Source organism: Ornithorhynchus anatinus, chromosome 1 (assembly GCF_004115215.2).
Source record: "Ornithorhynchus anatinus isolate Pmale09 chromosome 1, mOrnAna1.pri.v4, whole genome shotgun sequence".
In the NCBI taxonomy this organism is placed as follows: domain Eukaryota; kingdom Metazoa; phylum Chordata; class Mammalia; order Monotremata; family Ornithorhynchidae; genus Ornithorhynchus; species Ornithorhynchus anatinus.
In genome coordinates this window covers 71,797,778-71,813,989 of record NC_041728.1, presented here as the reverse complement: position 1 = coordinate 71,813,989, position 16,212 = coordinate 71,797,778, and the positions used below count along the sequence as shown (strand labels likewise).

The following is a 16,212-nucleotide window of genomic DNA, read 5'->3' as shown; positions in this document are numbered from 1 at the left end:
ACTTACCCACAGTCACACAGCTGCCAAGTGGCAGAGCTGGGATTCGAACCCATGAACTCTGACTCCCCAGCCCGTGCTCTTTCCACCAAGCCATTCTACTTAACTTCTCTGTGCTTCAGTTTCCCCATGTGTAAAATGAAGATTAAATTCTAACCCTTAATTAAATTAACCTTTATTAAAGTCTAATGATGGTCAGTAGCTCGCCCCCACCCAGAGGCGTACCCGATGACAAAGGCCCTGTTTTCGGTGGAATGGCTATCTCAGAGCAGCCAAGACTGGGCCAGGAAGCCGGGGGTCAAAGGTGGCCTGCTGGACACATTGTCCTCCGGACCCCTGGAGGAGGCGACCTATCCCCAGCTGCCCGTCGGAGAGGCTGCCAGCTGTGCCCTCAATAAAATCTTGGATCTAGAATCGCTGGATGAAGTTCAAGCGGCAGCTGCAGGACTCCAGGCTGGACCCTTTCCCGCTATCCTTCTACAACCCGCTGCCCTTCCTGGCCCCTTCTGCGGCCAACCCCTTGCTGCCCTCCAGCCTCCATTACCTCTATCTGGCGGTGGCACCAACCCCACATGACCTGAGCCCCCATTCCTTTCCCCCCGCCTAGCCTCCCCCTGCCACTTGCCTGCTGAGTAGGGGGAACCTAAGCCTCTCACAGCCCCCGTCACCTGCTTTTCCTGGACTGCAAGGGCCCAGCTTCCTTCCTCTTGGCCATAGAAGCAACATGGCCTAGTGGCTAGAGCACAGGCTTGGATGTCAGAAAGTCATGTGCTCTAATTCTGGCTCAATCACTTGCTTTTAGTGTGACTTTGGGCAAGTCACCTTAAATTATCTGGGCTCAGTTCTCTCCTCTGTAAAATGGGAATTAAGACTGTGAGCCCTTTGTGGGACTGGGACTGTGTCCAACCTATCTTGTATCTACCCCAGCACTTGAAACAGTGCTTGGAACATAGTAAGTGCTTAATGAATGCCATAATAATAATAACAATAATACTCCCTCCTACTTAGACTGTGAGTCTCATGTGGGACAGGGACTTTATCCAACCTGATTAACTTGTAGATACCCCAGCACTCAGAACACTGCTTGGTACATGATAAGTGCTTAACAAATACCATTTAAAATGAAATGTCTTTGCGTGAGTAAGTGAGGGAAGAAAGAAAAGCCACTACCAGGGAATAAAAGTTCCAAGGTCTCCACCCTTCAGAGACATTCAGTCCAGGCCATGCCAGAATAGCACACACATACACCCAGCCCTCCTTGCTCTGTGCTTTGAAACCATTCTGACTGGGGAAGATCCAAAATTCCACAATAAAAGAGAGGATTACATCCAGAGAACTATCCAGGCCCTTGATCTAGTTGGTGTCCTAATTCCTTCACTTAGTTAGTTCACTAGTTCAACCAACTTAGTTCACTTAGTTGGTGGTCATCTCTGGTTCTTAAGGTGAAACAGCACTCTGCACCTCTTAGGAACCTCAACATTCAAATTGGTTTTTAGACCGGATTCTTATTTTCATTCTACACTTTAATTCCCTGCTCACTGTTTTCACCCACACAGCTGTCTGTGAAATGCTTACCTAGGCTCAAAAACTTGCATGTGGATGTCTCTGATAGAATTTAAATTGAAATCCAAGATTTAATATGAGTGCTGAATGATTCCACTTTTAAGCAAAATTACATGTGCACACTTGATGTTTGCCAACACTTCATCCCGAAACATGTACTTAGATCTTCAGCAACAAAGAATGGAAGTGCTGTGTTTTTTCCTTTTCCTTTCTTTAAAGAACTGTTTCTGAATTTTCCTATATGTAATACATTATAACTGTGAACTCCCTAGATATCTCCCTACCTAAAGGAGGTTGATTCCCTGTTGCTTGAATGGAATTTATGACACACACAAAAATCTCCAGTCCCCATGCCTCCCCATCTCTGGGGATTATATTATGTTATGGGGATTATGGGCATTATGTTGCCTATAATACTCTCCAACCCCTCTCTTGGTCATGTGAAAAAGTACTACTAGGCTGACAGGTTTCTCTCCAAAAGCACCACAGACCCCCTACACCCACCACTACTGTTTATATAGAAGTATCATTTCTCAGCTTTTACACATTGCCCTCTTACAGGCCTTTATCAAAGCCTCCTCAAGGTCATCCCTATATGTGTTAGTAAAGTGACTTCTTCACACTCTTCATCCCCAACAGCATCATCAGAGAGAGGCATAAAGGTGGTAAGGAAGCTCTCTTTATCTGCCCGTCTTGATGAACAAGTCACTATTACAATTAACAGTGGTAGCTATAAAGGTTGGCTGGCCACTCCTCCTTGCACAGTTGTTAGAGGCTGGACTTCTTAAAATGACACATACATATGTTCAGGTGAATGACTTTTATTTTAAAATGTAATGACCCAAAATATAAAATCAGTGCGGAGTGGGCATGGTAAACAAACTAGGTGATGATAAGGAAAGAGGCATAGTTCTCCTAACCAAAACGTATTTCTCTGTATCTTCAAAAGTCTCTTTTTTCTCACACCATATGAATAACTGCTAGCCCCCTTCCTACATTTGAGAGTTTCCACTAATGCTACAATCTCCAGCGTATAAGTCTGAATAAACCCAGAATTTATTTACATACCCAAACACACACACACACACACACACACACATAGTTCTAGACACCGTGCAAGGGTGTGCAGGCATAATAACCAACTTCACAAACTTCTAGTATCAAACAGGAAAATGTTATTAATGAAAATGAATTTTCATGGATTTCTCTGAAAATGACATTCCATTTTTGCTTTTATGGGGAGAAAGTTTAGATTATCTATTCCTATGCAATACTGAAGGAATAGAAGACAGATATATCCCTCAGCATTTACTCTCAAGAATAAAAGTATATACACCAAGTTTAAAGAAAAGCTAATAAATTTTTTATTTCCCCTCAAGAGTTCGATCTTGCCATTAGGAAATCAACTTAGTGTGCCTTGAATAGTAATAATGCATTCTGTGGACATTTAATAAATATTTATTGACTGGCATTTATCGCTAGGTCCAAGTTCAACAGTTTGGCCAAATATCAAGGAGAGCAAACATCACTCTGTCCCTGCAAGCAATCTGTTGCCTCTGTTGAAATTAAAATACTAAGTTGAATTACTAATGTGCAAACCTCCCAAAAGATGTTTCATTTCACTTCATGTCAATGATTGAGGCAGCTTGGCAATAATAGAGGATGCAGGCTTATTAGCAAAAATAAATGTAAGGCCGACCTCTTTTTCAAAACCTTATTTAAAGCAAATAGAGTCACCTGACATTAGCGTTAATAATTCTCAATCAAATCTTCATTAGGTAAAAAGCAAAATAGGTCATATTTTCAAATACAGAGAAATTTTACAGTAGACAATAATTTGCAAAACAGAGAGAAATCTTAAATCACCAACCAAAAAAATCAAGCTCAAATTCACTCATGAGAAAATTGTGGATTCTAGCCAGGCAGGATGAATGAAGTAATGCTCCTCTCAGGAGCACAATCATTTCAGAAATTGCCAGTGTGGCTATGATCATGCATTCGCTTATACAACAGGATTCAATCGCCTCAATTGAAGATGAAATAGTTATTTTTAAATAGATTGAAAATTGAGACTATAATCTTCAAAGGCTCATTCTGGGGAGAAGAATCAACATTGTAGTGTGTGTACTTATTGCCAACCTATACTTACAAAGTGTAATTAGTGCAATTGTCAAATGCAATTAGTATTTGAGAAAAGCAGATTTTTCAAAATCACAGAAGAACCGGGAATTACAGAGATCAAAGAACAGCCTAATCTTTTAATATCCTTTAACCAGTGACTAGTTCATAAACCTGAAGCCCCAAAATACTAATTTCATCTGACCAAGCAGGCGAGTTCACCAAAACCTACATGAAAACCACATTTTCCTCAAAAATGCCATATTTCTAAAGTACTCCAAACATTTCATCTAGCAGAAGTAATAAATAGTACTGTTTCTGTAATCACCATTTTTTATTCAACAATTTAAAGATTCCTCACTCCTATTTTATGTACTAGAAAATAAGGCAAAGTATAAGCATGAATCAGAATCTCTACTTCAATTAGCAATCCCCAGGTGTCTCACTGAATGAATGGAGCTAATATACCGATCAATCAATCAAACCAACGATCATTAAGCTTGTCTCTAGACTATAAGCTCATTGTGGGAGGGGAACATGTCTACCAACTGTGTTGTATTGTACTTTTAATACAGTGCTCTGCATACAGAAATATTCAATAAATACCGTTGATTTACGGAGCACTTACTGAGTGCAGAGCACTGTTCTAAGTGCTTGAAAGAGTACAATACAACAGGGTTAGTAGATGAGTTCCCTGTCCACAGTGAGTTTACAGAGGGGGAGAGATTATAACTTTCACCTCTGTAACAGTAGATGAGCTCTGGTTGGGGCCCTACTGCGTAAGCAGAGGTGCTCTGATTAGCACAGCCCCCCATGCCGCTTGAAGGGAGAAACCCAGCCCTCCATTTGCAAATTAACCACCAGCATGAACAGTAATTGGATTGATTACAGTGTAACATTAGTCCACTTGATAAGTCGATACTTGCCATTTACTACTTAATTTTAAGTGATTCATCCCAGTGACTGGTGGAAATGAAAATGAAACTAATGAGTTCCGATTCCTACCATCCATCATTAAATGGAAGACTACAGTCTCTCTTTACAGAAATGTTGCTTGGAGTATCTTCTAGTGGATTGGGAGTGTCTCTGATCAGAGTTCCACATCCCATTCTGATACTTCTTCCATCGATAAAACTCAGATACTGCCATACAGGAGTCTGCTGAGTGTTGTACATATTAATGCTCTAAAGCATTTTGAGGAAAATCTATGTTGTATTCCCTGTAACACCTATCATGCATAGAAAAGGTTAGTGGCATGGACTGCCTGGAACTAGTTCATCACACAGAGTGAATTGTCAAACAGATTTTACATATAATTTTTTCTGAGAGTGCTAGAGCACATTTGGCATAGTGGATAGAGCCCGGGCCTGGGAGTCATAATAAGTCATGGGTTCTAGCCCTGGGTCTGCCACTTGTCTGCTGTGTGACCTAGGGCAGGTCACATCCCTTCTCTGGACCTCAGTTACATCATCTGTAAAATGGGAATTGAGACTGTGAGCTCCATGTGGGACAGGGACTGTGTCCAACCTGATAAACTTGTACCTACCCCTGTGTTTAGTACAGTGCCTGGCACATAGTAAGTGTTTAACATATTCCACAATTATTATTATTATATGCGTACTTGATAGGGTGTTTGTAAATTTCAAAACAACATCTGGTAGAAAATTTTTAATGGTCAAATTGAAATACTGATTCCATAATGGGGGAAATTGGCCTCATCTCTAAAAGCTTTATTACCTAAACACATTGCTGTGATGTTCCATTACCTATGAAATTGACATTTTTGCTAACAAGATCGTTGATTCACCAGCATTTTGTCATTCAGAAGTTATTGAACAGAATGTTTAATAAGGGCAGTTTTGTAGAAACTCACCTAGGAAGAATCTCAAATGTTATCTGTCATCAGAATTGATCCTAAATTCCTTGTTTCCAATCATTTCTGAGTTATTTCCCCTCAGGGACATATGGAAATGGAATCACTACAGCGGGGCTGCAGCTTACCAGTAATAGTAAAAATGGTATTCCTTAAGTGATTATTACTAATAATAATAATTGTGATATTTCTTAAGTGCTTACTATGTGCCAGGCACTGTACTAAGCTGGGGTGCCAGGCACTAAGGTGGATACAAGCAAATCGGGTTGGACACAATCCCTGTCCCATCTGGAGTTCACGATTTCAATGCCCATTTTACAGATGAGGTAACAGACACAGAGAAGTGAAGTGATTTACCCAAAACTGCACAGCAGACAAGTGGAATCAGAATTAGAACCTATGATCTTCTGATTCCCAGGCCTGTGCTCTATCCACTATGCCATGCCCTGCTAAGTGCATCTTTTATTGTTCAAGGGAAGCAAAACAAATGTTTTTTTCCTTGAACCCCCTGTTTGGTAGGGACTCTGCCAGAAGACATGCTCTAAGACCCTCAAAAACTTCCTGGATTGCCTGTGCTTGCGTGCCTGAAGGCAAGGGAGAAGTCTCTAACATCCAGGTCAGAGAAACTCCAGGATCCAGGTTCATACTGAAGCCTGGACAAAGAGAATTCATGAGATCTCTTGAGATCAGAGATCAGAATGGCCCTGAAATCTCCACGGTGGCTCTGCAACAGGTCTGAAATCAGGACACGGCCCATGAAAAATTGAGCCTTCCAAGGACTCTCCAGTTTGGGTCTCTTGGTCACCATCTTGGTCCAGGCCTAGAAAGACACCAGCCTTCAGGGTTGGTGAAGGAGAAAATACTGCATCCACATCCACCCAACTCCTTTGGTAATCTGAGTAAAAAAACTGTTGCCACTTCCCTTCATCATGATGGAAATTTTGCACCTAAATCTCTCCATACAGAAAACAGAGTTCACACTGAAAGGACAACTTATTTGCATGCTTTTAAGCCAACACTAACCTTCTGCTCCATAAGCAGTGTGTTGGTGGGAATTGCTGCAAAAGCCTTGTAGCTTGACTTGATCTTGTACTGCTAGAATGAATAACCAGAAAGCAAGAGTGGAGGTGAAAATTAGAAGGGGTAGCACATAATGAAGGCTATCTTTACCAAATTCATTAACTAGCTATTAAAAGAACAAAAAGCTATGCTAGAACAACTTGGTTTTGACAGAAAAATTAAGAATCTCAAATTCATACCATGTCATTATTATATATATCAAGATAGACTATTGTAAAACATCCATTTAGTATCTGTAGCCAATAAGATGCTAGTAGCCATTACTCCAGAAATATGCACACAGAATGGAATTCCGAAACCTCTGTTAATTGAGCCAAAATCATGAAAGCAAAACTCTACATTAGAAGATCATAGGGAGGTTTGCTGATCTGGCCTACCCAATGCCAAACAGCTAAGGACCTCCAAAAGCAGATATTAATGAAAATCTTACCTCACACCATCATTCCCCATTCCCTCCTTCTTTGGCTTTCCCCACCATACTCACAGACTTAGAAATCAATCGTTTCATGACTTTGAAAAAAAAAGCACTGAGTAATAATGTTGGTATTTGTTAAGTGCTTACTATGTGCCGAGTACTGTTCTAAGCACTGGGGTAGACACGGGAATCAGGTTGTCCCACATGGGGCTCAAAGTCTCAATCCCCATTTTACAGATGAGGTAACTGAGGCACCGAGAAGTTAAGTGACTTGCCCAAAGTCACACAGCTGACAAGTGGCCGAGCCGGGATTTGAACCCATGACCTCTGACTCCAAAGCCCGTGCTCTTTCCACTGAGCCACGCTGCTTCCCATTCATGTATTTACTGATCGTCCACTTAATCAAAATACAAATAAAATAAAATCACATCACAGTTGGTACTGAGAAAACTGACAGGAACTATTCCAATTACTTTAATGTAAACAATATCAATAATTTAACTCTAGTACTGAAGGAAACTCAAAGTCTGGTATGAACTTTTCAAGGCTATACTCTCATGCTATCTTGGCTCTTTTCATCTTGCTGTTCTCCCTCACACTGTTGTATGATGATAAATCAAAGACTGAACTTCCTAGATTTGGTAAATTTAAATCAGATTCTGATTAAAGTACAGTGTTAAGAAGTTTTCATTTATCTTAGAGAAAAACTATTTTTGTTGTCATCCATTTAAACTATTATCCAGTGACCTTCAAGAACATGGAAATAGTTTAGTCATGAACCAACCTAAGGGATCGTCAGTTTCAGGTGATCTGGTCTGGGGAATCAGAATTGAAGATATTTCAGTGAAACCAATTTTCCAGCTTTCTCAAACCAGACCTCTCAGCTTTCTGGTGCGTGAGGGAGGAGCTAGATCCACTTGTTTTACTGGTGATGGAATTGGGATAAGGAAAGAGTAAAAGTGCTTATCCTTGATCCACATGGTAAATATGTATCAGAGAATTGGCAAGCCAACTCAGGGTACTATCAACTAGAGCATTCTGCCTTGTAATGATGAGATCAGGATGGATTTCCTTAAATCCTTGTTTGCCTTAAATGAGTTCGTATTGCATAGAAAAAAGCCTATTACAAAATCCAGCATTATTATTATGCAAATCTACAAATCTTGGGCAAATTTCTGTGCTCAAGGTCACACAGTTACTATGTCAAAAAACGAACCTCTTCTGCAACATGGCCTAGTGGATAGAATATGGCTATGGGATCCAGAAGGACCTGGGCTCTAATCCCAGCTCTGCTACATGTCTGCTGTGTGACCTTAGTCAAGTCATTTCACTTCTCTGTGCCTCTGTTAACCTCATCTGTAAAATGGGGGTTAAGACTGTGAGTTCTATGTGGGACAGGGACTGGATTCAACCCAATTACTTTGTATCTACCCCAGTGTTTAGTACAGAGCCTCCAACCCAATTACTCTGTGTCTACCCCAGTGTTTAGTACAGAGCCTGGCACAAAGTAAGCACTTAATAAGTATCACTTTTGATCTTTCTTCCTTAATCCTCTCTTCTTCCTAGCTTTCCCAACAGAGGTGACAATCCTATCATTCTACCCATCCTCAGCCTGCAATCTAGATAATATCTCTCACTCCTCTGTCTCAATCTTCACGGTGAGTCTGTTGCTACATTCAGCTATTTTTTCCTCCACGTTTTCAGGATATGCCCTTTCCTCTCCATCCAAAAGACCACCATGCTAGTCTAGGCACTTGTCATAACACAAATGATCTCACTACTTCCAGTTTCACCCCTCCCAAGCCCATACTTCATTTTTCAATAGTGCCATTCTGCACATCTCCCTATTCTTTAAAATCCTCCAGTGGTTACCTATTCCTCTATACATTTAGCAGAAATTCTTGAGTATTAGCTTTACAAGCAATCAATTATTCTTCCATCTTTTTTCCACAATCCTTTTTTTTCCATGGTATTTGCTAAGCACTTATTACATGCCAGGCACTGTTCTAAGGCTGGAGTGGAAGCAAACTAATCAGGTTGGACATAGTCCATGTCCCACATCGGGCTCACAGTCTTAACCCCCATTTTATAGATGAGGTAACTGAGGCACAGAGAAATGAAGTGACTTGCCCAAGGTCACACAGCAGACAAGTGGCAGAGCTAGGACTAGAACCCAAGTTCTTCTGACTCCCAGGCATGTGTGTTATCCATTAGGACATGCTGCTTCTCACACTCATCTTCCAAGTTGCCATGTGGCCTAGAGTAAGAACTTGGGCCTGGAAGTCAGAGGTCATTGGTTCTAATCCCAGCTCTGCCACATGTCTGCTGTGTGACCTTGGGTAAGTCGCTTAACTTCTCTATGCCTCAGTTACCTCATCTATAAAATGGGATTAAGGCTGTGAGCTCCATGTGGGCCAGGGACTGTATTCAACTGGATTACCTTGTATCTACCCCAGCACTTAGAATAGTGTTTGGCACATAGTAAGCACTTAATAAATACCACAATTATTATTATTACTATACCCCAACTCATACTCTTCACTGCTCCCAAGATAATCTACTTGGTGTGCCTCATTCATATCTCTTCTACAACCCTTACCAATTCCCTCTGTCTTGCCTGGATCTTCTCTCCCCATTCCCATCCAAAAGACCAAACATATCTTCATCTTCAGAGTCCTCCTGAAATCATATTTCCTGCAGCAGGTCAACGCTGGCTAATTTCTACTCCTCTCCCAACTGCCACCTCAGCACTTCTGTGGCTCCTAAGAGTTTGGACTCACAAACTCTTATTGACTTTACGTACATACCTTATATAGCTCATTACTAACACATAAACATATTCTTTTTTCTCTTCGTTCATAACTGAAAAGTACTTCACTGCCTGTCTCCCCTTCGAGACTGTTAGCTTCTAGAGGTCAGGAATCTTGTCTACTAACTCAATTTTAATGTTCCAAGTACTTAGTATATAGTCCTCCGCACATGGCAGTTGCTCAGTAAATTCCATGGTTTAATTGCACAACTCCTTGTGCATCTAACCATATTCACTTACAGTTTCCATAATACAATAATACTAATCTTCAATGTTTCCTCTGATTATCCTCCAGACCCTATTCCAAATTGATAGGTCTTTTCAAAGACTACCCTGCTGGAAGAACACTATATAGGGAATGAATATGTAGCCTATTTTTTTATGACATTTGTTAAGTACTTACTATGTGACTAATACTGTACTAAGTACTGGGGTAGAATTATCAGGTTGGACCATCAACCCTCCACATGTGGCTCACAGTCTTAATCTCCACTTTATAGGTGAGGTAACTGATGTACAGAGAAGTTAAGTGACTTGTCCAAGATCATGCTGTAGACAAGTGGCTGACCTGGGATTAGGACCCAGGTCATCTGACTCCCAGGCTCGTATATGGAATAAAATAAATTTAAAAGTAGGTCTACACTAATGCCATTGAAAAGCACTTGTTAGCAAAAGAACAATATCCGTTAATAAAATGTCTACATTTCACTAACCCATAGTATCATGCCAAAATTTACTATTCTAGTGCCTAGTGTTAGCTTTGAGAAGATTTTTCCATGTAGGACTATCTACAATTATCAGCTGAAAACTCTTCAGATTAATTTCTTTCTTTTGATACAATTTCAACAAAATCTTGTGCTCCCAAGTGATGATAAAAAATTGCAAATTGTCTCTGTCCCATTATCAGAGCGTAGTTTAAGCCTACCTACCCCTAACCACTTAATCAATGATGTTTAATTCTCAGCTCAGCATTGACTGGACTGTTCCACCTGAGGTCAGATCTGATTGATTTGGGGAGGACAGGGTGGGGTGGCATGCTTTTTACATTGACATCAATGGAGTCAGTGAGAATGTGAGATCAAAAAATATCCAATATCAAATTCAAAGAATCTGACATAAAATGATCTTCCAACTTTGTTCTGTACTAATATCATACTGAGGGCAGGGATCTTATCTAATCATAATAGTGATAATAATAATAACAATTGTGGTACTTAAGTGCTTACTATCTGTCAAGCACTGTACTAAATGCTGAGGTAGATACAAGATAATATGGTCCAACGTGGGGCTCACATACTAAGTGGGAGGGAGCACAGATATTGAATCCCAATTTGCAGATGAGGGAACTTGGACATAGAGAAGTCACATGACTTGCCCAAGGTCACAAGGCAGGTAAGTAGTGGAGCTGGAATTAGAATCCAAGTCTCCTGACTCCCAAGCCCATGCTCTTTCCACCAAGACACACTGGATTCCATTCTACTTATTTTATTATACTCTCCCAAGCATTCGATACAATGCCCTGAAAACAGAGGGTGCTTAATAAATATTATTGACTGATTGGCTGATCTGGAATGATAATAGAGTAAGAATCTGATTTGAAGCAAGCGCTGGGTTTTGAACCAGAGAAGACACACCCATCATTTCAGGTTTTATGCTCCTTTCAATTTGGTTCTCTGGAACTATCATTAAAAGTTGAGCCGAGTTTGATTGGAAAATGGCAGAAGTGTTGATATATTGGAAAAATATAAGAAAAAATGTAAGAGAAAGAAAGGTAGGAGAAAACTTTTAGTTCAGTCTCTCAGACTATAACCTTCTCACCTGCCTCCTCTCTCACACTCTCTCCCCCTGAAAATCTGTACTACTCCTCCACAGAGACCTCCACTCTCTTGATACTATCCACCTTTCCAAAATCATCTCTCCCCACCTTGCCCCCATCCTCTCTTCCCACTCTCGATGATCAGGTTACCACTCTCACCCTCTCTATTCATCTCAACTCTCTTGCCCCCCTTTCCCTCTGCCGTTCTAGCTTCACTAACCCACTGACCTGGGTTACTGCCTCTGTCAGCCTCCTACGCTCCTATGCTCGAGCTGCTGAGCGTTGTTGGCGAAGGTCCAATCACCAAGCCAACCTTATTCTTTCCTGCCTTAACTCTGCCCTCTCCTCCACCAGGCAAAACTTCTTTTCTTCCCTCATTGACACCCATGACCATCACCCCTGCCAATTGTTCTGGACCTTTAATTCTCTCCTCAGGCCCCCTGTTCCTCCCTCTCCACCATCCCTCACCCCCAACGATCTGGCCACCTACTTTATCACAAAAATTAACACAATCAGGTCTGAGCTCCCCAAAGTCACCCCTCCCCCTTCTGCCTCCTCCCCCCCCCAACCCTCTCCCCTACTTTCCCATCCTTCCCTGCAGTATCCTCAGAGGAGATCTCCTCCTTCCTCTCAAGTGTCACCCCCTCCACCTATGCCTAGGACACCATTCCCGCTCTCCTTATACAAACCATCGCCCCTTCCCTCCTCCCCTCCTTAACTTCTATTTTTAACCGCTCACTCTCCAATGGCTTCTTCCCCTCTGCCTTCAAACATGCCCATGTCTCCCCCATCCTAAAAAAACCCTCTCTCGACCCCACTTCCCCTTCCAGTTATCGCCCTATCTCCCTACTACCCTTCCTTTCCAAGCTCCTAGAACGAGTCATCTACACTCGCTGCCTAGAATTCTTTAACTCCCATTCTTTCCTGGACCCCCTCCAATCTGGCTTCCATCCCCTCCACTCCACCAAGACTGCTCTCTCTAAGGTCACCCATGACCTCCTTCTTGCCAAATCCAATGGCTCCTACTCTATCCTAATCCTCCTTGACTTCTCAGCTGCCTTTGACATTGTAGACCATCCCCTTCTCCTCCACACCTTATCTCACCTTGGCTTCACGGACTCCGTCTCCTCCTGGTTTTCCTCTTATCTTTCTGGACCTTCATTCTTGGTCTCCTTCACAGGCTCCTCCTCCCCTTCTAACTGTTGGGGTTCCTCAAGGGTCAGTTCTTGGCCCTCCTCTGTTTTCCATCTACACTCACTCCCTTGGTGAACTCATTCGCTCTCACGGCTTCAACTATCATCTCTATGCAGATGTCACACAAATCTACATCTCTGCCCCGTCCTCTCCCCCTCCCTTCAGGCTCGTATCTCCTCCTGCCTCCAGGACATCTCTACCTGGATGTCTGCCCACCACCTAAGACTCAACATGCCCAAAACTGAGCTCCTTATCTTCCCTCCCAGGCCCTGTCCTCTTCCTGACTTCCCTGTCACTGTGGATGGTACGACCACCCTTCCCGTCTCTCTAGCCCACAACCTTGGTGTCATCTTTGACTCGTCTCTCTCATTCACCCCAAACATCCAATCCGTCACCAAGACCTGCCGGTCTCACCTTTATAATATCTCCAAGATCCACCTTTTCCTCTCCACCCAAATGGCTACCTTACTGCTACAGGCTCTCATAATATCCCGGCTGGATTATTGTGTCAGCCTTCTCTCTGATCTCCCTTCCTCTTCTCTCTCCCCGCTCCAGTCTATTCTTCATTCTGCTGCCCAGCTCATCTTCCTGCAGAAATGCTCTGGGCATGTCACTCCCCTTCTTAAAAACCTCCAGTGGTTGCCTATCAACCTCTGCACAAAACAAAAACTTCTCACTCTAGGCTACAAGGCTCTCCATCACCTTGCCCCATCCTACCTTTCCTCCCTTCTCTCTTTCTACTGCCCATCCCGCACGCTCCACTCCTCTGCCACCCACCTCCTCACTGTCCCCCATTCTCGCCTATCCTGCCATCCACCACGGCCCATGTCCTCCCGCTGTCCTGGAATGCCCTCCCTCCTCACCTCCGCCAAACTAATTCTCTTCCCCTCTTCATAGCCCTTCTGAAAGCACACCTCCTCCAAGAGGCCTTCCCAGACTGAGTTTCCCCTTTTCCCTCTGCTCCCTCTCTACTCCCCCTTCACCTCCCCTCAACTAAGCCCTCTTCCCCCCCTTTCCCTCTGCTCCTCCCCCTCTCCCTTCCCCTCCCCTCAGCACTGTGCTCGTCTGCTCCTTTGGATATATTTTTATTACCCTATTTATTTTGTTAATGAGATGTACATCACCTTGATTCTATTTATTGCTACTGTTTTCATGAGATGTACATCCCCTTGATTCTATTTATTGCTATTGTTTTTGTCTGTCTCCCCCAATTAGACTGTAAGCCTGTCAGTGGGCAGGGACTGTCTCTATCTGTTCCTGATTTGTACATTCCAAGCACTTAGTACAGTACTCTGCACATAGTAAGTGCTCAATAAATACTATTTAATGAATGAATGAATGAATGAATAAGACAAATATCATGAATCATTGTTCAGACTAAAAGACTCAGTGGTTTAACTAGATTGAAAATTTCCAAGCACCCCAGCAGTTGACTTTTTAGCATTTGATATTCAAAATACATTTAAAAAAACCAATAATGGATAATGTTCATGTTAACATCCCTAGTTGGCAAATTGAAGAACTGTCCATTAAACGACTTTCTTCTTTCATGAGTTCAACTCTTCACAGCAAAGTTTTGGATGTGCATGCTTTGGCTATGCAATTTTATCTTAGCAGCAAAAGGTCCATACTTTGAATTACTACCCATGAAACGTTCATGTCTTAATTTGATGGCTGTCTGGGTTCTAAGTCCCATTTCTTATACTGATCTCTATACCCTGGTGGAACTGATTCCAGTCTAAAGCCTTTATTGACTCCGAAGAGAGCTTTATAATAGGATCTGCTCCACAGTATAAGGAGCAAGACAAGAAACAGCCCATAAAAGCACAAAAATACATTGATACCACAAAGCTTTTGTACATTTTTTCTATAATTCTTTAAAATAACCTTGGTAATTGAAACTAAATTTGTCAAAAGCTAATACGCCTTAGGCAAAGATTTCTATATCCCCAGTTATCCCCTTGACTGAAGTTATTTCGTAAAGTTACAATCCATAGAATAGAAAAGTTTGTACAGTAATAGAGTAGCTGACAGAATTCAGAAAGCTCTGAGGAAAATGCAGGAGCAAGAGAGAAAAAGAGATTTAAATGCTGGGTGTGATTAAATGTTCCTACCCTGAAGAATATCTGGTTACATTTTAACAAATTATTATATCTTCTCCCTGAAATTTTGCCAATATTAAAACATTTCTCCCCAAAATTGGGTCTAATATTTCCATTTGCAATTTCAATTTCAATCATTTACTAATTTTCTTGTTCACTGACCCTGTTAAGAGATTCCTGGCTTGGAAATTAGGCAAATAAAACAAAAAGAGATTTCTCCCAAATATTCATAAATGAAACCACCCTTCATCAAGAGAATGAAAATTTAGGTAAAACCATTTTCTAATTAAGATTTTGACTATACTCTGAAAGAGAAACCTGACACCTGAAAAGGATGCGAAAAATCAGAAAGATAGAAATTACAAGTGAATAAGTATTATAAAATGTTCATACACTGCATGGTTATAAGAGGTCTTTTGAATCATGGGTAGTTTGTTTTTATCCTAGTGATCCCTATACAACAAGTGGGTAAGTACAAATGTCCTGTGAATAAGAATGGTATCTCCAGGTAATTAAAAAAATCTTAAATTTATTGACAAGAATTTGTAACCTTGCAGGACATTTTTTATTATTGAATCTGTCTCTGTTCTCATTTATACATACAATGTATTACACAGGCATGCATTGACTTTCTCAGAGGAGAGCAGGTAGGACAACTGTCCTGGCATAGTGGAGAAAGGGGTGCAGAAGATCCCCTGAATGATCATTCCTCCACCTCTTCCCTGCCCCACAGCTGCCTCTTACTCCTGGAAATATCCACCTGCTCTGAAGCAGTTGTTGCTCTGTACCTTATCCTGTTGCTGAGATTTCTGAAGAAGCATCAGAGGGTTGGGGAGGATGGTCTCCTAGCTGATAGCCCAATTCCCACACTCTAGGCTTAGGAAAACCTACTCCACCCCAGGGGATAGACCTGTGGGTCAGGGCAGTCAAGCCCTTCCTCCTGGTTTCAGTGCGACTCCTTACATCACGGAGCAGTTTGCTGGAGAAGCAGCATAGTCTAGTGGATAGAGCACAGGCCTGGGACTCAGAAGGACCTGGGTTCTAACCCCAGCTCTGCCACTTGTTTCTTGTGTGTCCATGGGCAAGTCGTGTCACTTCTCTGTGCCGTAGTTCCCTTGTCTGTATAATGAGGATTATGACTGTGAGCCCCATGTGGGACAGAAACTGTGTCCAGCTTGATTTTCTTGTATCCACCCCAGCGCATAGTACGGTGCCTAGCACATAGTAAGCAAACACATATTACAA

The 16,212-nt window shown here is 42.0% G+C and overlaps 1 protein-coding gene across 15 annotated transcripts in view; it reads right to left on the bottom strand.

The window, feature by feature from the left end:
* The window catches only part of LOC100073568 (muscular LMNA interacting protein), a 221,747-nt gene that overhangs the window by 94,949 nt on the left and 110,586 nt on the right, over window positions 1-16,212 (bottom strand). For 12 of the 15 annotated variants that reach the window (XM_029075082.1, XM_029075002.1, XM_029075053.1 and 9 more), the window contains one exon: window positions 6,575-6,646. The exons of 2 other annotated variants lie outside the window; for them this stretch is intronic. In XM_029075082.1, the coding sequence (XP_028930915.1) occupies window positions 6,575-6,646 (72 nt within the window). The remainder of the gene's footprint in view (window positions 1-6,574; window positions 6,647-16,212) is intronic. One more of the 15 variants, XM_029075109.1, reaches the window with a different exon arrangement.